We start from the raw sequence: 24,643 nt of genomic DNA on the forward strand, positions 1-24,643 counted from the left end.
ATCACCATTTCTGGGCGGCACAAGGGATATATATAAAAAAAAAGTAAAATCTTACCACTCGCAGCCGCGACACAGGCGGAGGCTGGGACGGCGACGCCATTGTCGACCTCTTTAATGGCATCTTCGGCTAACTCTTCGTCGTTCCTCTTCGTCGTGCTTCTTCTACAACTCCTCTTCTCTCTGTTTTCAGGGCGTCGGGTGGGTGGAGCATCAGCGGCAGCGGCGTTGGGTGGGTGGAGCAGCAACAGCAACGGCGTTGGGTGGGTGAAGCATCAGCAACAGCGACACGTTGTTTTAGTGGGTGGAGCAGCAGCGCTAAGGCGGGCGCAGGAGCAGGGGCGCAGCAGGCGGAGCCTGGGACGGCGGCGCAGAGCAGGGGCTCAACAATGGTGGTGGTTGCGGTGCAGTGCGGTGTGTGCAGTGATGGTGGTGATTGACGGAGGTAAGGGGGAAGGGTTGAGGTGAGAGGGGAAGGGGAGGGAGGGGGGGTTTAAATTTTTTTAGAGGTAATAGTGTAATTTTATCATTAAAATGAGAGCGTTATTAGCAGATTATAACCTCGAATAAAAACTCCAAAAAAATAAATAAATAACAGAGTACCGTGGAAGGGTACAATGCAGATTATTTACCCTATGTACTCCGTATTCCGTCTTTTGTACTCTGTCTATCTCACGCGCCTGCGTGTAGAGAGAGAGTTTTAGCTAACCAACTAACAACAAACAGGGTAGACTTTTTGATTTTCATCCAATTCCACGAAAACACACGAATTCTTCCTCTTTTTTTTCTTCCCTCTAATTTTTTTTGGGGTTTTTTATTCTCCCTCCAAAAAAAACCCTAGATTTACCTCATCAATTAACACTCATCCAATACAGGTACACCCTTTTCAACCCCATTAAAGTCGACCTTTATTTCAATTGATAAATTTTGACACGAATTCCATATATCGTCTCAGATCCGCTTTAAATTTGAATTCGTGAATCTGGGGTTTCTTGCTTTGTTTTGTGTTTGTCAATCGGATTAATTCAAAGCTCGGATTTAGTTTAATGCCATTTTAGTGAGTTTAATTGGGTTTGTGTTTTAATTATTAATTTGAGTTTAATTCACTTTTTTATTTGTTTCTTGTTGATTTTTATGATTATTTTGACAATGTACTGGTACCTGTAAATCTGCGAATGCTTATTTTGGTTTACTAGGCGTTTGTCTTGCTGTTCTGCAAGAATTGGCTTGTTGCATGTGTATGTAAAATGAAATATTTGGTGTTTTCTTAAACTTATAATGTAGACTAATTATGTGAGATTGTGGCCAAATTGAATTGGGTTTCTCTGTTGTTCAAGCATGTCATGATCCCAAGCATCATGTGCTCCTGTACTTGAGCTGTTAGTGGCAAGAGAAAGCTTGAAGTTATAGTTGGAGGTTTATCTTCTAGCATTGGTTTGTGAGAACCAATATGCATGAATGTAGGAACCTATTATATCTTTATCATGTTTGTTTGTTTCTTCTGGAGTACATTGCGACAAAGCTTATCTTGTTTCTATGGAACTGATAAATGCATCCGAGGGACTTCTTTTTCTGAGTATGGATAAATTTGATTTGTTTGTATGTTAGTATCTTGGTGGAATAACATGATCATGTGATGTTTTGAAGTTGAGGGTTGAATTCACTTGGTTAAATGTGAATTATACGAAGTAAGAAGGAGTGAAATTTTGTTAATCCTGCCTTTTGACCATATAGAATCCTGGAGGAAGGAAGAAGATTATTTTTTTCTCCCTATCCGAGGTTGAAATTGTAGGGACAAGGACAAGTAATGAAAGGTTTCCACTTTCCAGAACTAATTTTTGAGTTGAATCCTTTTTTTTTTCTTTTCATGTGATCTTTGCCCCCTTATATACTTCTATTACCAGATCCTGAATTTTGTGTTCAATGTTTTTCCCCTCAAATATGATTTGTTGTGTGTTTGTTATGAGTACCTGATTAATATGTTGGACTTCAATATTAGTTCTTTCCATGTCGAATTTTTAGGTCAATGCTAAACCTATTGTATCTAAAACATGTTTTCATGTTTGTTATGTAATGATCATAGATGCTTATGGACTGTGTATACATGTTTCATGTTAAAGATCAAGATTCCTTGAAGGCAAAAAAAAAAACATACCGTCTTCTTTGTTCGTTGTGGTTGTTTTTGCCGCTTGCGGGAATTATATGCAGGCTGTTTTTTACCACAGTTCTTTATTATTAATATTCTTATAATCTCTCCTGTTATACTTTTCTTAGTTTTGGGTATAGTGACTATAGTCCTTCTATTGGCACCACTTCAACACAATTTCCCTGTCTTGTGGTAAAGGTGGAAGAGAGGTGAGGAAAGGAAAGGAAGGGAGGAATGGCTTTAGAAGGATATCTAACAGATTCATTGTTAAATGGATGGCTATTAGCTGGAGTTGAGGATTGGCAGTCTAGAGCATGAGTTTTGAAGATCAGTTCCCTAATATAGGTATGATGCCGTATTTTGGAGTTGCTTTTCCTGGGTATTTTGATACGTTTTATGATTGATGATGTGAAAATATGAAATATCCTTGACTGTTTGGAGAGGATGAACCGATGAAACCACTGAGCACCAAGTTCTTTGTATCTGTAGTCCAGACTCTAGAGACATGAATGCACCTACAGGAAACAGTACAACGATACTCTAGGAAAGGTTAGTTGGTTACAGAGGAAAAGGAGATGTTGCTAATTGTGATTGGATTTATAATTGCAAGAGACTCGGTATAAACTCTAGTAATACAGCCAAATTGCAAGAGACTCGGTATAAACTCTAGTAATACAGCCTTGTTCTTTTCACCATAAAGAAAAATAATTCCCAGGAAACTTCAGATCAGGGCTTTCAATTTTAATTCACAACTAAGTAAATTCTGACTAGGGCCAATAAAGTCAGTTCAGAAAAGTTCAGGTAAGGAGTATTCAAGTCTAAAGAAATGAAGCCTGAGTCTATCAGCATTGAAATATCTCTTGCATTTAGGTGTTTGCCACTGTATTTTGATATACTTCTATGGACACCCCCTTCTTTCATATCTGAAGGTATCTGAACAACTTTTCTCTCTCTGGCTCCCCTCACCGTTTCTCCTTCCCTTCCTATCTTTTGGTCAAAAGTTATTGGATTTCATTCATTCTACTGATGGATAATTTCCTGATATGAAAATACGTATAAACTTCTTTGCTTCATCTATACCTGCTAATTGCCAGTAATTAAAATTTGTTAAAGAGGACCTTGTTCTCAGCTATCCCTGCTAGCTTTTGGACCATTTATTTTCATTACCTTCTGTTAGCAATGTTGTTTTCGTTATTCTTTGTTATACCCAGACAAGTGTTCCATTGTTCGTAATCCATGCTCTTTCTGGGACTAATAGGTCCAAATACAGTTATAAAAATTAATGCGTTATTCGGTTCTGAATGTTAAAGTTTCTATCTCTCCACGTTAAAGGCTTGAATATTTTATTTCGATCCAATTAATACCATGTTTGAGAAAATTTGCTGATTATTTCTAAAATACCAAAGAGCTACAGCTCAGTTTTCGTCACTTGATCTTTCTCTTGGATTGCATTCTTTTAGAAGTTATCTTATCATCAAGAGGAGCTTGATGCTTATGGTAATTCTTGTGTGAGGTTTCCTTTTATTGACCTCTTTATGTTTTATAAGAGTATCAGTTTTGTTACTAATTTTAGCTTTGTGCTGGCTTTGGTAAAAATGGGAAACTTTTGTACAATCTAACATTGACCAGGTTGCCAACATATCTTATGCTCCGATTTTCTATTGTGCAAGCCTTGTGTACATTTCACAGTTATGTGAAATTGTGATCATTGTTCAGTGTTCCATGAACTGCATTGTCCATTTTTGTTTTACCGTATCCTTGTAATTTTCTCATAAAATCATAGGCCTGGGGTGCTATCTCTACTAGGTTGCAGTATTTTACCAAAAAAATCAATTGATTTGGTATTAGCGTATTACAGCTCCCCTAACCAACCTATTTTCCTATGACTATTTTATAGCTACCCCTAGAACTAAAATTCATCTGTTTCTTTGGCAAAAATAATTTGCATGCATGGTTATCAACAATGACTAATTCTTAACTAGTAACGTGTGTGGAGTGGGCAAGTTTTTAGCCTTTTAGGTTTAGTGTCCGGGGATGGAGATAAGAAAGTGTCCAACGTCCTGCAAAATACATCCTCCAGCCATGAAGTTGGATTAATGGGGTTTAAACCAATTATGGAGTAAAAGGCAGGTCCTTTTTTTAGTTTTTATGCAAAAGCTGTTTATTTAAGGATATCAGATTTGTTCTGCAAAAATTCATTCGATAAAATGCAAAAATTCACATAATGTGATCCTTTGTACACCATTATATGGAGTAATACCTCTTCAGCTGCCACAATCTTTTATTATTGCTTTTGTACGCATTAATATTGTTCAAGATCACATATTGGAGAACTAAACGTATATTTTAATCACTATAAATATTTGGAACGTCATGGTTTTTTATTTTTCTAAATAACAAGATAAGGTGCAAAAAAAATTATTTTCAAATATAATACTTCATAAAACATTTGTTTGGGAACTCTTGAATTTCAATGAAGTGAAACTTCTCCAAATGTAAGTTTATATGGTATAGCTGTTAGGTGTAAATGTGATGTTACATCCACGAAATGTTGGTTCCACAGCACCGTGACTGTTACTGTGGTTATGTCCTCTACCATGCTTGCCCCCCCTATGTCCCCAACCTCGCGTTGGGACCCTTTGGTGGTTACAGGAGGTCTACAATGAGTTATCAATTCATTCCCTTTAAGACACTTTAATATAGATATCTTTCGACGTGTCCAGCCAATTCTATAGCTGATATTACCAAATCGTCCATTTTGAGTAACGTTGCCTTTTAATCCCGTAATCCCTTCTTTCACGCGATTTCTCTCACTCCCTAAGCCTCTTCTTTTTTTGTTAATTTTCATCATTTGTTGCGCAGCGACATTACTTTTCTTGCAAGTTCTGCAATTTTGTTATAAATTTGATTGTATAAGGCACATTGTATATTCCCTAAATATCATATTGAAGGATCTGTTCTGATTTTTAGAAAAAAAGATTTCAATTATTGTCAAATAGAGCTGTTAGACGCTTCAGGTTCTCGGAGCATCTACAAGAGCCTCGTTTCCTCCGCTAGTGCTGTCATTTAAAAAACTTCCATTGTTGTGCCTCCTCTGGGTTTGTCTTGTTACTGTCATTTCTCTGAATTGGCAGTGGATCTCTTTCAGGTACATCTGGTTGTTTTTTCACCTTGCTGAATTTCTATTTTTCTTTCTTCCCTGCTATTTTTCATCTTGTGGCGTCTGTTTGTTTTTCATGCTCGTTGCTAGATTAGTTCTCTTCTCCCTCCCTGGTTTAAGCATCAATTCACCATTCTTATTATAAATCTGCTGAATCATTTTATCCGGCCAATTTCTCTTTCTTGGGCAGATTTAGATATGTGAGTATGCCAAAAGCTGCGTGCTATTGTTTTCAATTTCTTTTAATAGAGATTCATAGGAGCATGTTGGCTAGCTTGTAACGGTTCATCTATTTTTGAGTTCAGAATTTTTTGTGGATACATTCTGATATAAATCTGTTAAATTAACACATTCTTCTTATAAATCTGTTAAAATTATTTATTCTGGGTAATTTCTCTTTCTTGGGAAGATTTAGATCTTTTAGTATACCAAAGGCCGTGTGCTATTGTTTACACTTTCTTTTAATAGAGATCCATAGGAGCATATTGGCTAGCTTGTAATGGTTCATCTGTTTTTGAGTTCAGAAATTTTTTTGTGGATACATTCTGATATATATCTGTTAAATTAACACATTCTTCTTATAAATCTGTTAAAATTATTTTATCCGGGTAATTTCTCTTTCTTGGGAAAATTTAGATCTGTTAGTATTCCAAAAGCCGTGTGCTATTGTTTACAATTATTTTTTTTTATTCTTAACCGCAGTGCGATCTAGAGGAGCATGCTGGCTAGCTTGTAATGGTTTGTTTGTTTTAGGAAAATATTGACATCAGCAGTCCCACTTGTGGACGGTTCACTTTAAAAGGTCACAAATTTGATTAACTCAAAGCGGTCCCAACTTTTAGGGTATCATCTCAAAACGTTCCTCTTGCTTAATTAATCTGGTCAACCGGTTAATATAACCACAAAACCTGGCCTTGCCACCCTTGTTTCTTTCATCACTCAACCCCTTGCTCATTCAGGTGACTATTAAGTATTAACCGATTGAACAACTTAATTACAGGTGAAGACCGTTTTGAGGTGATAGCCCCAAAAATTGTGACCTCCTTGATCAAAAGTTGAGACCTTTTAAAGCGGACCTCCATAGTCGGGACTGTTGATGTCAAACTTTCCTTTGTTTTTGAGTTCAGAAAATTTTGTGGATACCACTCGAATTTAAGACTTCTGGCCAAAATCTTTCTTTGCTTGTCATTATATAGGAGGGCCTGATAAAGATATCCTTTAGGACTCCTATGCTTCTTATTTGTTGTTTAAAAGTGATCAAAGTGTTTCTAATGCTGTAGTCTGTTGCCCTTGATAGCTTCCTACTCCCATATGTGTTCATTGGGTTGAGCGGAGTAAGAAGTTTTTTGCTGGACAACTCTAAAATTTACTAAATGCATCGTAATCATTTGTTTATCTGCTGATTGGGTTTGCTGGAAAAATTTCTTGATTGTGCTTTAGGTCTTTCCCTGCCCTCCCTTATCTGATGGTTTATTGAAATAGAATTGATGGAGATTAAGGGAAGAGAAATGAAAATGGGAATTTTTTTCCGTAGTATCTGATATCTTGTCTGTAATATTGAGGCTATGGAATCATCAACTTAGCATTATAATCCCAGGCCTCGGAGGGGCTGGTTACTCTTATTGAAAAAAGGAAAGAGTGGACAATATTTTTCTTATTACATCCCCTCCTTATTTATACTTCCTCTTTCCTGACACCATCCTCTCTCCGTAGCTAACTATTCTGCAAAATTACTTGAGTTCCTAGTGTTTGCTGCTCAAGACACCGAGCCACTGCTTAGCAAGTAGCTAACACTTTGACATATTTTTTATGCAATTCCCATCTTACCCTTTGCTCCTCGTCTCACATAAGTAAAAGGGATAGTTGGTTACTCGGCTTATCTGGATGGGTTTGTGTAACATTTGCGTCCTGTCTGGCCTTGGAATTTATTGAGATGTAGAAGTGGTATTACTTTGTAGTGTCATATGAAGGTTCTGTGTCTTATCTTCCTGTTTTATGTCAATTCAGTAATGACTTGCCTAGGCAAATAATATGAGTTACATAGACGAATGATGATGCCATATCTGCATATCTTCTCTGTCTATAGGGACATTTTGCATTTGAATGTCCATTTGTACTTGTTGCTATTACTCTTAAGTTTGATAGGCTTCATTTCCCTTTATTGGCTCCAGGTATTCAAAGTCATTCATCTAGTGTGCAAAGCACTCCGGAGAAAAATGGAAATACATGTTATACATCAAAAGGGTCGGAACTTCTCCAAGAATTTCTGAAATCTGGTCCAAAAGAGAGAGCTATTGAAGACTTGCTTTAACAAAGAAACGAAACTAAAATCTTCTCCAAAAGGCAGTATGATAGAGCAGCAGCTGAAAGCATGCAACAAAAATGTGAAGAATCCTGAGAGCAGGAAGAATGGTTCCATTTCCAATAATACTGCTTCTAAGAAGCAAAGCAGGAAGGGAGAAAATCCTGCTCGCCTCATATCGAAAACTGAGCAACCTTCTGAATTTGGATGTTCTAGTACCTGGATATGTAAAAATTCTGCGTGTAGAGCTGTTTTGTCCATAGATGATGCGTTTTGTAGGAGGTGCTCATGTTGCATCTGCCACCAATTTGATGATAATAAAGACCCTAGCCTTTGGTTGGTTTGTGAATCTGAGTCTGGACAGGGTGATTCTTGTGGATTATCATGCCACATTGAGTGTGCATTTCAACAAGAGAAGCTGGGAGTCGTGAACCTTGGGCAATACATGCATTTAGATGGGAGTTACTGCTGCGCTTCTTGCGGCAAAGTCTCTGGTGTGCTTGGGTAGGTAGTTTGCTTCATGTAGTCATATTTTATCCTCAGGTCATGCTTGTTCTGATGGGTGATAATTAATTAAAAAGAACATACATAGCTATTAAATGGCCGGTAAAGTATCATGTACTAAATTAATTTATGTTCAATTTAGGGGCTCAGCTCAACTGATATGCTTTACTTTACTTTTAATTGGCAGATGTTGGAAAAAACAGTTGGCTATAGCAAAGGATGCTAGACGTGTCGATGTGCTTTGTTATAGAATATTGCTGAGTTACAGGCTACTTGATGGTACGGCTAAATTTAAGGACCTCCAAGAGATTGTTGCAGAAGCTAAAATAAAATTGGAGGCGGAGGTGGGTCCCATGAATGGTGACTCTGTCAAGATGGCTAGAGGTATAGTTAGCAGGCTTACTATTGCTGCAGATGTACAAAAACTCTGTTCACATGCGATTGATAAAGCTAATGAATTGCTTGCCAACGTTTCCATCGTGTCTCCAAATTACAAAGGTCAGAACCATAAAACCTTCATAATTGTTTTTCAATTTCTTGGGCGTTATATCATAATGGAATTATTAAATTTGTTTTGGCATAATCTTGGCAGTGGATTCACTTCCCGCTGCATGCAGGTTCCTGTTTGAAGAAGTTACCTCTTCTTCACTTGTAATAGTCTTGATTGATATCCCCTCACCAATAACTGATTCCATCAGAGGCTACAAGCTATGGTACTGCAAAAGCAGACAGGAGACATTTTCAAAGGAGCCTCAATCCATCTTTCCAAGGGAGAGAAGAAGGATTTCTGTAACACATCTTGATCCTTGCACCGAGTACACCTTCAGAATAATTTCCTACACAGAAACTGATGATTTAGGCCACTCTGAGGCCAAGTGTTTTACCAAGAGTGTAGAGATTTTTCATAACCATAAGAATCCCACCACATCAGGTTGTAAGAAGGAAACTCCTTCAGTTGAGGGAAGCTCCTCACCTACAAAGGAGCAACCCAACTCATCTTCTGGATTTCAGGTGCGGGACCTTGGGAAAGTGTTACGACTAGCTTGGGCTCAAGAACAGGGCTTTCTCGAAGGCTTCTGCAGTGCTGATGTAGAACAATGCTGTGGAGTTACAAAATATGAATCTCCTAAAGATCACCAGTCACCTCCGCCAGTTTCTCGTGAGCTTGACCTAAATGTTGTTTCAGTTCCAGATTTAAATGAAGACCTTAACCCGCCTCTCGAGTCTTCCAGGGATGAAGATAATGGATGTACGCTGGAGCGTGCTACTGGTCCTGATGATGATGCTGCTTCTCATGGTGTTGAGAAGAATGGGCTTGGGCTTGCCAGGTCAAATGGTAGTGGGCCAAGTGATGATTCACTGGCTTGGGCAACCATTCGAAATGGAGACGTTGATTCCTTGACGGAGATTCGCCGGAAGAGAGCTTCAAGTTCGAATGAAGAGACCCATGATTGTGACAGCGCCCTGATAAATGGGTCGCCGTTTCGGGTTTCTGGTGGGCCTGGACCCCTAGACAGTAACTTTGAGTATTGCGTGAAGGTCATACGGTGGTTGGAGTGTGACGGCTACTTAAAACAGGAATTTAGATTGAAATTGTTGACTTGGTTTAGCTTAAGATCTACTGAACAAGAGCGTCGGGTTGTCAACACCTTCATTCAAACCCTCATGGATGATCCAAAGAGCTTGGCAGGGCAGCTCGTGGACTCCTTTGGAGATCTTGTATCTAGCAAGAAGCCCAGGAATAGTTTCACTAGTAAGTTCATGTCCATTATTTATCAAAATTAGCTTGTTTAGTATTGTTTTTTTGTTGTTAGTTTTCAAAATCAACACGACTATTGTAGGAAGAATATATTTTGTCTTTATTTGAAAATCATAAAACCAAAAACTGAAAACTTACAATATACCGAACAGGCCGATGTTTGAAGTAGTTTTTTTTATTCTTTCAAAACTTCCTTAATCCTTTCCTTCGTTGGAGTTTGGACTGATTTTATCTTGCTCTTGACAGGTATTCCTTCTTGAATATCTATCATATAGATGGGACGGATACATTTCAGATGTTTAGGACACAGTTCTTAGGAAGCAAGTCACCTGGTTGTCCTCCAGAAAGGGATTTCATTTCAGTGGGTAACTGCATATTCTTAGGAGGTATTTGTTAGATTCCTTAACCTCATTTGTAGAAAGATTCACATTGAGACAATTATTGTTACCTTCTCTAATTTAAGGAAGGATGGTTCAATGGATGTGTTAATTCACGTTTAATTTATTAGTTAATTAGTCTGTTTTCACAAGGAATCAGAGGATTATTTTTTCCTGATGGGTTTTGTAAGCTTCAGTTTCTTGATTCTTGATTCTTGATTGAACCAGAACCCCATTTTTTGGACCCAGCTATTCGATTCCGTTATTGTTAACAAGTATTGTTAGCAATAACAGAATGATTGGCCTGTTGGGGTTCATTTGTTTGCTCTGCTTCTGCAATGAGTGAAAACAGAGCCAACTGCATTTTTTTTGCTTATTTGCCCAGAATTGGTGTGGTTGTACCGTGTGCACGGATGTGGATAATGAAAATTTCTCAACTTATCTTATCTCAACTTTTTAGCCTCTTACGGACTTAGAATTTCAAAGTACCGAGTAGTAAATTAAACTGATAACTGTAACAACTCCATTTTAACAGAAGAAACCATAAACACCTTATAATTTGTCATACATATTTGTATATGGCAAGGCTTTATAACTTCTCCACATCCACACATGCTAATATAACTCTACTTTAAGCATTACCATGCTCTAATTTTTACTTAATGCTTCATATATTATGGCATAAACCATGAGACTTTATTTATTCCATGATGCCGGCGTGCCGTCAGTCTCTCAACAACATAGGCTTATAACTTTTTTATAATCTGCAGAAAATTAGATCAAAAAGAAGAAAGATTAGAATATATATAACCTTTACATGTCTAGAAGAATTTCATACTCCAAAGTTAAACACTAAACAGGATCATCATCTTGAACCCGACCCTCTGGCATGCCCTGAAACATAGCCCCGTCTTTTGATCGGGTCTATTGATTAAACAGTAATTAAGGAGAGAGTGTGGATGCTTACGGGTCGTATCGGACACGGATTTTGCCAGCTCGAAGGTCAGCAATGGAATTGAAAGCTTCTTGAGAAAGGTTAATGTCACCGGCACAACTAGAACATAAGTCAGTAACTTTGACAGTAACACTTCCTCCTTTACAAGGGTGAGGAGCCAAATTAGCTCCTCCAATACAAGTAACCCTGTAATACCTTCCACATGCTCCTCTACCGTTCCATAGGGCATTGCTTACCCCTGCTATCCATGGTCCATTGTCCTGGCTTCCGTAGCATGCCGATGCTGTTTATATCATTTTCAACATATTGAAATTAAAGGGTGTAAATGAGTCGAGACTCTCAATAAACAACTCATGATTAGACTCAGATTAAATGAGACGAGCTTGAACACAATAAGAAGCTCGATAAATAATGAGCTTGAACATGAACGTAAATATACTCGTTCATTTAAGTTCTTGAAGTTATTATCTACTTGTAAGAAAAGTTTGATTGAAAGGCATAAATAAATAAATGTACTTACGAGTACGATGAGTATGGTAAACAGCAAACCCAGTATTAGCATTCGCGACAGAGATGGCTAGGCTAATCACAAAGATCACAACTACAACTGCTTTCATCCTCATTTTGCTCACTAGTATAGTAGTATTGCTCACTTGTTTTGTGCTGTAATGTTTCTAATAGCTGATCCTCTATTTATAGGCATACCAAAGTTTCTGTTCAAAGTCAATTGATTACTCCGTACAAGCGTTTTTTTTTTTCCTCGAATGTTAGCCCCTTTTTGAAATTTTGACACTATTCACAATTGAAGAGACCATTCTTAGTTCTTTGCAATATATATTTCAAGACTTGCACAGGTGAGATCTTGTTTAATTCGTCCTGAGACTCCTGACGTTAGTGTTACAATATCAAATATTTATTATCTTTTAACATAAGTATTAGAGATATTCACATTTAAATATTGAGTTGAAATTGTGAAAAGTCATTAGAACTATCATTTGAAAACGAATAGTGTAGTTTTTATGGGTAAGGAGTGTCATAAGCATAAATAATGTAGACGGAATTTGATCTCGGATATCCACATAGTCAATTGATCAGTAAACGAGAGTGGAAACACTGCCCACTACTTGGATACATTGACACAATTTTCTCATCCATTGACTTAGTCAACTGCTGGTGGGATTTGCCACAACCATGATGGGTCCCCTGTTGAAATTGTGTGGTGGAAAAAGAAGCAACATTGCAATTATTCTACAATGTGAATGCTGAAAATGTTCAAATTTGACATAGGAAGTTTGAGGGTATTTTAAATGGCAATTCAGAGCCTACTACACTCCGACTAATATGGATTTAAGTCGGGTCAGATTTAGATTTTGAAGAACTCTCTTAGTAAATGTTGTTATTTTTCCAATGTTTCAACCCAAGACCATGGTTAAACCCGAAACAATTCCTTTAACGGTTGATCCAAACACTTGTTGGTAGTTAACTTTTGGAAATACGCAATTTTTTGGCTGTATCCGAGTACAACCAGAGTTGGCTGTACCACCATCCAAAACGACGTCGTTTTGTATTGTTTAATATGAACATTAATATACTGGTATTAAAATGAACATTTACTATTTTGGAAATGAACATTTATTTATTTATTTGGAAATGAACATTTATTTATTTATTTGGAAATGAACAGTTATCTACTTATTTGAATATGAACGTTAATCTAATTATTTGGCAATCCACATTTATTCAACCAATTTAGAAATGAACATCTACTGATTGTAAAATGAGTATTTACTAATTTTAAATGAACATAGTTATTGCATTACTATGTCATTACTTTGAACATATATTTACGGAGTACATATATTGAGCAATTAAAACATGTCAAATAACATATTTTACCAAAAAATTGATCATTTTAGGCATTGCCTTTGTAAAATTGTACTTGAATTATAAGATATTGGTAGCAATCCTCCACTTAATTTTCTATATCTTCAATCTTGAATCTTGCTTTTGATGTTGTCTCGAGTTCTTATACGTTTGAATGTGTGTATGAAGTGTAATTTGAACATAATATTTGACTTATACGATTTCACTTTCCTCATTGTTGTAGGCTGAAAATGAAAATAGTACTCGTAAGTAATTTGATATGATTTACTGATTTAAAATTGAACATTTACTGATTTGAAAATGATGAGCATGCAAAGAAAACATATAGGTTAAAAAGAGAGAACAAGGGTTTAAAAGATGCTCAATAATAGAACAAGAAAAAACAAAGAATACAAAAGGTATGACCAAGAAAACAAAAAGTATGAACAATTTAATTACGAAAGAACATTAACCAGATGGTTGGTTGTTCACAAATAAACAAGAAAGAACAAATAATTCAACAAAAAAGAACAAACAATATAAAAGAACATGAAATTCCAGAAGAAAGAACAATTAAACAATACAACAATTATGAACAATTTTATTACGAATTTAAAAAAACAACACGAAAGAACAAACAGTACAACAAGAAAGAACAAACAATACTAAAAGAAAGAACAAACATACAGACGCTTGTAAAAACATAAAAGATCATTGAAGAGCTTAATTTCATTATGAACATTAACCAGATGATTATTATGAACAAACAAATAAACAAGAAAGAACAAAAAATTCAACAAAGAAGAACAAACAATATAAAAACGTAGCATAAAATCCCAGAAGAAAGAACAAACAATGCAACAATTATGAACAATTTTATGATAAATTTAAAAAACAACATGAAAGAACAAATAATACAAGCGCGTCGTTTGGGTGGGGGGATGGGGATTACAGCCGGATCTAGCTGTACCGGGGTACATCAGTTAGAGGTTATTGGAAAAATAGTAAATGTGAGAAAATTTTACAGTGTTTGATAAGAAATGTGAAAATTTATCTAGAAATGTAATAATGAGAAGGATGTACCCTAATAGTTGGGCTAACGTATACTTCTTATTGTTTATCTAGGAGACTTTAATTTATGAATTTTGTGATAAGTTCTCCTTCCTAAAAAGCCAAAAATTACTAAATGGTTGGCATGACTCTAACATAGTTTAGCAATCGGATTTTGAGCAATCTAGATAAGTTAGTCCTTATTTCAACCAACTTGTTCTGATGGTGCTAATTTTCATAAACAATGTCCATGCACGACCATCGGCAAATCGGTACCTATCTCGTCGAGTCGTTGGGGCAGAAAAAAGTCGTACCACATCGGGCTGTGATCATACCAGACCTTTCTAGCCTGCCCACAGCCCACACCCTAACTCTACAACTCTACAAGCAAGGCCTAATGTAGTAATGTGGATACACTACGGAGTATCTTGATTTCTTAGCCACAATTCTATCCCAATAAAACTAAAATATGTTAGCCACAAAGAAAGGCGCCGTGGGGCCAACAATATTAACGGTCGATACGAGTACGACGATGCAAAGCAACACCAACACATAGGCTAAACGATGTCGTTGCATTTGCAAGAAAGATTGGATTTTCAGATGATGAGTTTCTGAGTACTGACACTTTGAAGCTCAAACTCCACTTTCTCTCTCTCTTTCCCTCTCCTCCATTTTTTTCTGCTCGAAAAATGCATTTACTTCATTCACCAATTCCTCCTAATCTTTCATTTCAACCCTCGAAAATTTTCCAGCATAAAAATGGTAATACAATTTCCCCCCAAAAAATTCAGCCTTAAATTTATTTATTTTAAATTTGCAAACTTTTTGATGTTTTTTTTTTGCAGGGTTAGTGTTCAATGGATTGATTCAACAGAACAGGCAGATAAAGTCTACATGGGGTTTGCATAATCAAGTTAATTTTGGTTCAATTACAGTTAAAGCTTCTTCTGTTGAAGGTATACAAAATTCTACTAATATTTTTCTTGGGAATTGTTGTAAAATCTCATTTGTCAAGTTCTAAACATGATTTGATTGGACTGGTTGAACTTGATTGTCTGAATTATTATGTGAGGGGTGATGTTGAAAAAACATGGAAATGTTACTAAATAAGGAAATTGGAAATTTCTAGTATGACAAACCTAGTTAGAATTCAAGAACCTTCGAAAGGAATGGAGGGATTAGTTTTTATTGATTATTCCAATACGAATGTCTTTTACGGTTATGCATACATGTATCAATGGCGGATAGCGGCATTGAGGGTATAAGTGATTGATAAGGTGGAATGGAAAACGTTAGTTAAGTAGTCAGATAATATGGAATATAATAGAGGAAGTAATAACCTTCTTTATAGTGTTTGAAATACTTGTCAAGTATGGAACTATGGATGATCTTCTTAGGTCTTGTTATTAGATTGTTAAGTTGATGCTCGGACTCTTCATTTGTCTTACACTCGAAATAGAAAGAGACAATACAAAGTTGGCGAAAAAGTTGAGGAAACTTAATACACCCTTCGTTCTACAATAGTTGTTCCATATGGAATTTTATGTTTGCCAACACAACTTTGACTATTAGTATCTCTAATACATAGTACCGTTTAGTAAATTTTGATATTTTGAAAATATATATTGAGACAAATCCAATATATATTGGAAAAAAAAAAGGTCAAAGTGAGAACTTATGCAGTGTATTGACTATTTCTTTCTTATTGCAGGTGTTCTATATGTGTTTTTCGGTTTGACTATTATGGTTATACATAGTCCTGTAGGGTATCTCTGAGCTTTGGTTTACATGAGGATTTAAGGCTTTGTCCTCTAGTTGCCATGATTTTGGATCTTTGGGAGTTATTTTCAATAAATTGATAGTTGCTGTTGGGTTATTGGGTATCTCGAGTCTCAGTTCCTACGTGCTATGATATTTTGGGGAATCAATTTGTATGTTTTGATATTTTGGGGCATCAAATGAGGCATGTGGCTTGTTGTCATGGTATCTTTAAGCTTCGGTTTTTATACTATGGGTGTGAGGGTTTGTCTTGTAGGTGTCTTGCTATTTGGTTTTTGAGCTTTGGTCTCTGATTCAATAAAAAAAAATTGGATTTTTATACAAAAAAGGGGTATCCAGAACGAAAACTGCCTTGGAACTAGCTTGATCTAACTTGCATTATATTTGAACTTACCTTTTCAAAAAACGAAGTTAATTAACATCCTTAGGTGTAAAGATCAGAAACTTGTGTTGAATAATAGTAATTAATGTTAGTTTGCATGACTAGTTGTCACTCATTTGCCAATGTCTTACTCCTTTTTTCGTAATTCAGCTGGTGTTTCAGCATCTTCGATCAAAACAGCTGAGAGTGATGTCCTCAAAGCATTGTCTCAAATCATAGATCCAGACTTTGGGACAGACATTGTTTCTTGTGGCTTTGTAAAGGACCTACAAATTGATGAAACTGTGGGAGAGGTTGTTCAGATGACATTGTGTTCTTCCATATCTTTGTGAATTAATACAACCGGCTGAGCTCTGAACATTGAATTTCAGGTGTCATTTCGCTTGGAGCTTACGACCCCAGCCTGTCCAGTAAAGGACATGGTAAATGATATCCGTATTATAATTTGATTGTTGCTAATGTGTGTTCTTGTGATTATTTTTCTCTTGGAGAAATGAGTCAGTATTATATCCATGCAAAGCCCTTATAATCAATTTCTTCAATTCTGTGTTATTTTCTTTCTTATACACTAACCTCTAACTGACTCTATATTGCCTAAAGCTTTGGATTTTGAATTCAGGCAGCAATCATATGCATTAACTTGGGGTTTATAATCTTTGCAGTTTGAGCAAAGAGCAAATGAGGTGGTGTTAGCGCTTCCTTGGGTTGTAAAAGTGAAGGTTACTATGTCAGCCCAACCTTCAAAACCAATTTTAGGGGCAGACCTTCCAAAGTGCTTGCAGAGAGTTTCAAATATTGTGGCCGTTTCTAGTTGTAAAGTAAGAATCTATTGTTCATCTATAACTCTGATGGTTTTTGCACAATCCAACATATTTTCCTTTGTCTGGAATTTACAGGGAGGTGTAGGAAAATCAACTGTTGCTGTTAATCTTGCTTATACTCTTGCTGGGATGGGTGCTAGAGTTGGTATTTTCGATGCTGATGTGTATGGTCCCAGTTTGCCAACAATGGTTTCACCAGAGAATAGGCTACTAGAAATGGTGAAAGCAATGCCATTAAACTTGTATTTGGCTGTGCTTTTTGTAATTCTTGATAATATTATTTGATTGTTCAGATTGCAGAGACGAAGACCATACTTCCAACTGAATATTTGGGTGTCAAACTGATATCATTTGGATTTGCTGGGCAAGGTCGTGCAATTATGCGGGGACCAATGGTTTCTGGAGTTATTAACCAGCTACTTACTACAACTGAATGGTAAGAGTCTTCCCTTCAGTATCTTGCTCTTCTACTGAACCAAATTAGAGACAAATCGTTGTCTTTACTATTGCATCTATTTCTCTCTAAATTTTCCCCAAAACTGTCGTACAAACTGAGTAAATGATGAGATTCTTAGTTGGTTGTTCTTATTTGTGCAGGGGGGAACTCGACTACCTTGTTATTGACATGCCACCAGGGACTGGTGACATTCAGCTAACTTTGTGTCAGGTACTTGTCGCTTATACTTATTCTAGGCAAAAAAGAGGAGAACAAAATGAAACAAATTTGGTTTTCCCTTAGATTTTCTGAGTTTTGTACAACATTCTTGTCAGGTTGTTCCATTAACAGCAGCAGTCATTGTTACAACTCCACAAAAGCTAGCATTCATTGACGTAGCTAAAGGAGTTCGCATGTTCTCAAAACTCAAGGTTTATTTCCTTATTACAGAATGCTATTTTATGGTTATCTACCTTCTGTGTTTCTATTTACTGCTCATGATAAGAAACATACCTAAGCTTTTTTGCAAATGACTTTATTCACTCAGCTTACTATGGGTTACTTTTACAATGTCCAGGTACCATGCGTTGCTGTTGTGGAGAATATGTGTCATTTTGATGCAGATGGGAAGCGCTTTTATCCTTTTGGCAGAGGTTCGGGCTCTCAGGCATGCAGCTGATCTTCAGACTTTATTGATTTCTTCTTCAATGGTTGATCATTGAGCTTCCTTTGGTGCTGCCTCAATCCTCCAGCCTGTCCTGAGAGAACCTAACTCAACCATTGTGGTCTTTGTCCTTGCAGGTTGTTGAGCAGTTTGGAATTCCGCATCTGTTCGAACTTCCAATAAAGCCAGCTGTATGTGCTCTGACTTTGTTGATGAAACCCTTTACAGCATGAATAATGTCACCTATGAACTAGATAATCTGAAGGACTCTTTGTCAGAAAGGACTTTTTAAGTCAAAAAATTGTGACAAAAAAAAACTGTTTTGGGATGGGACCTAAAATTGATTTTTTGTTGTGAGATGGGACCTTTACCCATTTTCCAACAGTTGACTCCAATTTTCTGGCATTGACCCGCGCGTGCCTGTCACGTGATGATTAAAATGAATTAAATTTTTTATTTTTAGTCATCACGTGAACGGGGTAGGAGATTAAAAGCATACTTTGAACGCTATCCTAATTACATATTTACTTCTCTAGTTGTCTGCTTCTGGAGATAGTGGACAACCAGAAGTGGTAGCTGATCCGCTAGGAGAGGTTGCGAAGACATTTCAAGACCTTGGAGTTTGTGTTGTACAGCAATGTGCCAAGATTCGCCAACAAGGTTGTTACCCCATACGTTTTTAGCATTAATCTTTTATGTGTAATCAATAAAAACTCTAGATTTGTGAGTTAAATGTAGATTTGATGTTTTGATTAAGCAAGTACTTCAAAAATTTGTGTTTATTGCCAGTATCAACTGCTGTCCGCTATGACAAAGCAATGAAGGCAATAAGGGTGAAGGTACCTGATTCAGATGAGGAGTTTCTTCTTCATCCTGCAACTGTGAGACGGAATGATCGGTCTGCACAGAGTGTGGTAAGCTTAGCTTAACTACAGTTGGGTTTTACCTTTACAAACATTTCATCATTCACTCATGGTAAAAATAATGCTGCAGGTGTTGAAATAAAAGTTCTTGTGACAAACTCTTTTCTCAAAAGTCAAAACCGAATGCTCAAGTAACTTTTGGTTAAATTGTTATGTTACTTTTAACAGGATGAATGGACTGGTGAGCAAATGTTACAGTACACTGATATCTCAGAAGATATTGAACCCGAAGAAATCAGACCTATGGGTAATTATGCTGTGGAAATAACATGGCCAGATGGGTTTAACCAGGTAATTTTGCTTCATTTTTTGACATTTAAATGGATAACTGAAATTTTTCTTCATTCATAAGATTTCTTTTACCTCATTAGTCGAAGTGCTTTGATAATTAAAAGTGATCTTATTTAAATCCGGATTTGGAATTTAATAGATTGGTTGGGAGAAATAATCTCTATGGTAGAAAAATTCTCAATTTAGATGGTATTCAAGGGTGAGCAGTTCGTATTAGTGAATTATTTTTGGGATAAATATGATACAAACCCTAAATATTCCTCAACATTATAACTGCATAACCTGTAATCATATTTGTTGATTGTTTCTCATCATGGCTCAGATTGCACCGTATGATCAACTTCAGACCATGGAGCGATTAGTTGATATCCCTCAGCCAATACCCGCCTAAGGTTGAAAAGATATTCAATCACCTTATCGAAGTGACAGTTTTGAACAGAAGTACTTAAAAGTTTCCGTTTCCTGTTTGCTAGACAATTACAGAGGTGTACAAATGAATTGAGCATACTGGCACATGTATATGTGTGCTTTTCTTCGACATGAGAATTATATGCAGTTAATACAAGATACAACCATCTGAAGACCGAATTCTGGTGCAACTCCTCGGATCTCTTTAACAGGGAATTCAGAAGATAGTGATTGATTTTTCTTGAAAAGTTAAAATTAGGTACATGAGATAGGCTTGTAATCACTTGAATGTAATGTAGATAGATATAAGCATTTTAGATATCATTCTGTAATATTATTGAGTGTTCAAATCACAATCATTATCTGTTCCATTCTTTCTTTAAGAAGCACCCCCGAAATCAGTCTAAATGACATAACGGTGCAGATCGGAAGATGATTTTGGGACACAGTAAGGAATGAGAAAAATCTCCTCTACATCATTATTAGATGAACAAAAGTTGTCTGTTATACATTAACAAAACTAGGAGTAATATACTATCTCAATGTACATATCAGAAGTTCTAATATAGAGAGCACAATTCTTTTTCGGTTTCTTACAGCGTTGTCAGCTGCATCTGTAGTTTCCAGCAGTTCTCTGTATTCACTTGACAGAAGTGGAGCCTTTGTCAATAGGCCATTCTGGAGTGACTTAGATTTATTTTCTAATGGGGGGGGCGAACAAACCTTATCATTGATATCCTATTTTATGATTACAAAGCAATTTTCCTGCATCTCTAATTTGGTCCACATCTCTTCTCCTAGAAGCTTTCCGTGGGACTTCAGGTTAACCAATTCAGTGCTACCATCCTTTTGTAATCAGTAAATCACTTCAGGATTATTATCTGATTCCCCCAGTTATACAAAAACAAGCCTGCAATTTCGAAAAAAACTGAGTGAATCCCGTGGAACAGTTCTGAGATTGTCAACTCAGTAATCCGCAAGATGTTAGGAAGATAATTTCTCACATTGTTTAGATGCATAAATCTTGAACTATTTGGATGTTCTTATGCCACGAGTTACAGTTGGATAGCACAGAACCATTCTCTGTTGAACTTTCAAAACCCTTGAGAATATCTTGACATTGAACAAATTATGTGCCAAGCTAATGCCATTCATTAACCTCTTATCACTTACGGAGTACCAATATCTCAGGATTGTAAAGTTGCATCCTTTTTAGCAGGATGGCTTCTCAATTCACATATATATAAGTATTTAATCAAATTGACATGTTCACTAAAACCAAAACATCTAACCAAGTAGGGAAGTTGGGGATTTACCTCCACAATGGAACAGAGGGCAGAGAAAATTTAGACTTCGGAAATGCCTCTGGCCAGCAGCATTTCACCGATGAGGCTACTGATAGCAGCTGTATTCCATGCACAATGTCATCACTTATCAATGTCCAAGAGTAAGTTTAGGGTTTCCTAAATGATTGCTATCAACTTCACTCAAACCCTTGTTCTTGTTCAATATCTATACCCTTAGCTTCACGATATAAGCCCCGACTTCTATCCAAGAAGCCCTGTTTCATCATTTCAGCATACTGACGCCTGATTTCTACAAGCGGATGCTTCTCAAGAAGCTCAGATCCATTGTAGGATTCCCTAAGAATAACTGTCTGCGTATCACTTTTCTTAGAAATATAGAAGATGCTGGGATGGCGTTCAAAAACCTTAGTGAACTTTTGAGGCAAGTGCAAAGGCTTTCGAAGGTTGCTAACATTTTTGCGTTCAGTTTGTTTTAGAATTGTGAGGTGTAAAAGCTCATGAAACACCCCAACTATCCGTTTCTCAGCAACATCTGTACGGGGATCCAAGTGAGAAGCATCACTGTACGGGGAAGTATAAGGGAGTCCCTGCCACTCTTCTAACCATTCCATGCACTTCCTTTTCAAACCATACCCCCGAGGGAATCCAATAGGAAAAGCTAGACAATCATCAGACACACCTTCATTTTTTCCTGACAGATCAAAATTCTTCTGCAAATGAGAAACTACGAGGTGATTATCCCATGACATCAGCTTTAAACCAACACGATCATCTTCAAGGTTGACGACAGAGAAAAGTTCAGGAAAGTGGGAAATCAGAGACTGATGGTAATCATAGGGTAAACCAAGGTCCCATTTTAACTGGTCAATCGTCTGTAACGGAAGAGTAATATCCTTGACGAGCATCAGCAGCTTTTGTAGCCTGTTAACTATATCCAACTGATTTTCCTGAAAAATTCTAAGTTCTTCCTCATGTAGACTCAATGCTCCAGGGGTCAAGCTAAATAAGGGGACAGGTGTACCTCCACTATCAAGAAAAGAAGACTCATGAAAGATAGTCGGGTATCTCCTTACAAAGGTAGACAGCTTGAGTTCATCAGGGATTCCAAGCTGTCTACGGTGGCGCCTAAGACGATAGATTGGAACACAGCCCTCGGAATCAGAGAAAATGACGGAAATAAGGGTGCAAGCCGCCTTAAGGTCCTTCTGACCCGCAACAGCTGAATCAAGTGTCTTATCTTTAACCCATTTCAGCTTTATGTTTACAAGACTAAATTTCTGCAAGTAATTATATCCCTTTTGACCCTTACAGGAAAGCCCAAAACCTCTGACCAGCCACCAATTCATCCTTCATGAGTTACAATGAAAAGGGTATTAATCATTTTCAAATTTCAGATGTTTTACAAGAAACATATACTTCCTCCGTTCTTTTAACAACTACACCATTTGGAATTTAACTCTATTCACACATTCCTTTTGACCATTATTTTGTGATTTTTATGCAAGGAAAATATTCACAATGTATTCGTCTTGTTAGATTCGTCTTGATAAAAAAGACACTTTCAAAAAGACAATTAAGATATTTTACATTGTGCACAAATGATACGATTCTTTAAAAAAAAAAAACGGAGGACATAAATTGTATATAATTTCTAGGTGACTGTTTCAACGATCAAAGTGACAATATTGAATTCTCAAATAAACAATATATCAAACACCTGGTGTGCATACTTATAATTCAGATTTTATGAACATTACCCTAAATAGTTCGATCAAATAAGAACTACCCTCAACATCAATCAAAAATTACATAAATCCAAAAAAATTCCCGCACATTATAACACCTGAAAGCATGCAAGCAACCTCACTCTGATAAATGAAGTAAATGATAACAAAATCATAAAACACTGAACGCGAAAAACAAAAAGAAACACATAGAAATGGTGGGAAGCAGCAGGAAGAGAACTCACCAGCTATGGTGCACGGAAATGCCAAAAAATCACGACGTACCGTTTCCGAAACGTCCTGGAAGGGGGAAACCGGGAAACGCGTTTCGGAACGCGCCAAAACCGTTTCAGAAGAATAGAGACGTATTTGAAACTGAATTCATCCCAGATACGAATGGGAAACGAGATTTCAATCTAATATTCACGTTTCCCAAGCAAACTTGCTAATTGTATCAAAGTTTTCTGCCAGAAAACTGAAATTAGGTTGAAGAAGATACTCTGTATTTCACACTTGCATAGCCTTTTTTACGAAACCGTGTTACAAATTTGGGCCTGGCCGAAGTAGACAAATGGAAATTAAATCAAGGTTGTGTTTGGTTCAGCATATTTTAAAATCAAGTATGGGTTTGAAATCATCCAACTCCATACTTAATGTTTGGTTAATTACTTTTATAAAATTTAAAATTTGTGGACCTCCCTCTAAAACTCCTCTGGTATATGGTATCGAATTCTCATATTTAAGGGGAGGCGGGTATATTGAATCATTTTAACTGAAAATAAAATAGTCATTGCAAACTCATTCAAACCTATCATGACAGCCTAGCTAACGTTACTCCACCACCATCGCCGCCCAAGCAACCCAAAAAATCATTACCATGAAAATTACACTACATAGTTACTACCCCGTCGACTCGACATCAAATCGCCTACGCTACACCATCAGCGCCCCCATAAGAACCCAAAAGGACGAAATTAGAATACTAAAAAATACGGATATTTCATGAAATGCCCTTGAGTTTTGATGTAATTCACCAAATGCCCATCAAGTTCCAATAATTCACCAAGTACCCCTGACAAACGACTTAATACCCAAAATACCCTTACTGATAACGGTCCGTTAGTCTAGTTTCATAATTCACCAAATGCCCCTTTTTTTAAACTTATTTCACCAAATACCCCTATTATTAAACTTATTTCACCAAATGCCCAAAACTTATAAATAGTATTCTGATGTTCCAACGGCTAGTTTTTGTCATTTGAAAAGTAGCCGTTGGCCTTGCTTGGCTATAAAAATCCATTTTCTGAATGTTTCTTGTCATTTAGATGTTGTTTTGCTTTGCTTTGCTAATTTCATTAGATTTGTGTCATCATTTTTGTTTCCAAATCATCATCCACACACAATGAGTCCACATACATTAGAGTACCTAACAAAGTTTGTTATTGTGGTAGGAAATTTGCCATCCGAAGCTCCGATACAACGCTCAATCCACAAAGGTTGTACTACAAGTGTGATCCTTGCAACAATCTAAGATGGTGCAAGGGAGTAGTTGAGCAAGAAAACAGGGGGCAACAGCATGAAGGACAACAAAGGGGAAGCTTAGACGAAGGAGAAAGTGCTGAAAACAGGGGAAGCCATAAGATGGAAGAGGAATTGAAGCAAATGAAGAAAAAGCTAAAACATCAACAAAAAGTAGTTAACGTTGTAATACAAATGGGATATTGATGTTTGTAATCCTACTGTTTGTAATCATGAAGTAAACACAATTAATGAGAAATAATATCACATTTCATTA

General features: G+C 36.7%; 4 protein-coding genes across 12 annotated transcripts; 2 read left to right on the forward strand and 2 right to left on the reverse strand.

Annotated features, from left to right (window-relative positions):
• The first annotated feature begins 618 nt into the window (after positions 1 to 618).
• LOC110794227 (VIN3-like protein 1) lies at positions 619 to 10,423 on the forward strand. 6 transcript variants are annotated; one of them, XM_021999180.2, is made up of 7 exons: positions 716 to 872; positions 2,342 to 2,488; positions 5,114 to 5,291; positions 7,475 to 8,109; positions 8,297 to 8,607; positions 8,702 to 9,862; positions 10,115 to 10,423. In XM_021999180.2, exons 4-7 carry the CDS (start codon positions 7,652 to 7,654, stop codon positions 10,126 to 10,128), a joined length of 1,944 nt encoding a protein of 647 aa, XP_021854872.1. In that variant the 5' UTR covers positions 716 to 872; positions 2,342 to 2,488; positions 5,114 to 5,291; positions 7,475 to 7,651; the 3' UTR covers positions 10,129 to 10,423. The 6 variants fall into 6 exon arrangements, with proteins under 6 accessions (XP_021854870.1, XP_021854872.1, XP_056693029.1 ...); XM_056837051.1 differs by having other exon boundaries at positions 5,161 to 5,291; XM_021999178.2 differs by lacking the exon at positions 5,114 to 5,291 and having other exon boundaries at positions 619 to 872.
• Positions 10,424 to 10,813: 390 nt separating this feature from the next.
• On the reverse strand, positions 10,814 to 11,882 carry LOC110794229 (EG45-like domain containing protein). The gene is made up of 3 exons (XM_021999183.2): positions 11,721 to 11,882; positions 11,213 to 11,483; positions 10,814 to 11,009 (listed from the first exon to the last, which is right to left on the reverse strand). Exons 1-3 carry the CDS (start codon positions 11,821 to 11,823, stop codon positions 11,003 to 11,005), a joined length of 381 nt encoding a protein of 126 aa, XP_021854875.1. The 5' UTR covers positions 11,824 to 11,882; the 3' UTR covers positions 10,814 to 11,002.
• Positions 11,883 to 14,679: 2,797 nt separating this feature from the next.
• Positions 14,680 to 20,203, forward strand: LOC110794230 (fe-S cluster assembly factor HCF101, chloroplastic). The gene is made up of 16 exons (XM_056837052.1): positions 14,680 to 14,875; positions 14,959 to 15,069; positions 16,425 to 16,567; positions 16,646 to 16,696; positions 16,937 to 17,092; positions 17,171 to 17,314; positions 17,389 to 17,531; positions 17,693 to 17,762; positions 17,867 to 17,962; positions 18,109 to 18,198; positions 18,333 to 18,386; positions 18,732 to 18,855; positions 18,985 to 19,109; positions 19,287 to 19,409; positions 19,732 to 19,801; positions 19,883 to 20,203. Exons 1-15 carry the CDS (start codon positions 14,803 to 14,805, stop codon positions 19,798 to 19,800), a joined length of 1,572 nt encoding a protein of 523 aa, XP_056693030.1. The 5' UTR covers positions 14,680 to 14,802; the 3' UTR covers position 19,801; positions 19,883 to 20,203.
• Positions 20,204 to 20,270: 67 nt separating this feature from the next.
• On the reverse strand, positions 20,271 to 23,424 carry LOC110794231 (protein WHAT'S THIS FACTOR 9, mitochondrial). 4 transcript variants are annotated; one of them, XR_002534967.2, is made up of 3 exons: positions 23,094 to 23,424; positions 21,134 to 22,471; positions 20,271 to 20,727 (listed from the first exon to the last, which is right to left on the reverse strand). XR_002534967.2 is itself a non-coding variant. In XM_021999187.2 (2 exons), exon 2 carries the CDS (start codon positions 22,468 to 22,470, stop codon positions 21,301 to 21,303), a length of 1,170 nt encoding a protein of 389 aa, XP_021854879.1. In that variant the 5' UTR covers position 22,471; positions 23,094 to 23,424; the 3' UTR covers positions 20,271 to 21,300. The 4 variants fall into 4 exon arrangements, 1 of the variants encoding a protein (XP_021854879.1); XR_008928014.1 differs by having other exon boundaries at positions 20,271 to 21,041; XR_002534966.2 differs by having other exon boundaries at positions 20,822 to 22,471.
• Positions 23,425 to 24,643: the final 1,219 nt, after the last annotated feature.

Source organism: Spinacia oleracea, chromosome 2 (genome assembly GCF_020520425.1).
Source record: "Spinacia oleracea cultivar Varoflay chromosome 2, BTI_SOV_V1, whole genome shotgun sequence".
NCBI lineage: Eukaryota > Viridiplantae > Streptophyta > Magnoliopsida > Caryophyllales > Amaranthaceae > Spinacia > Spinacia oleracea.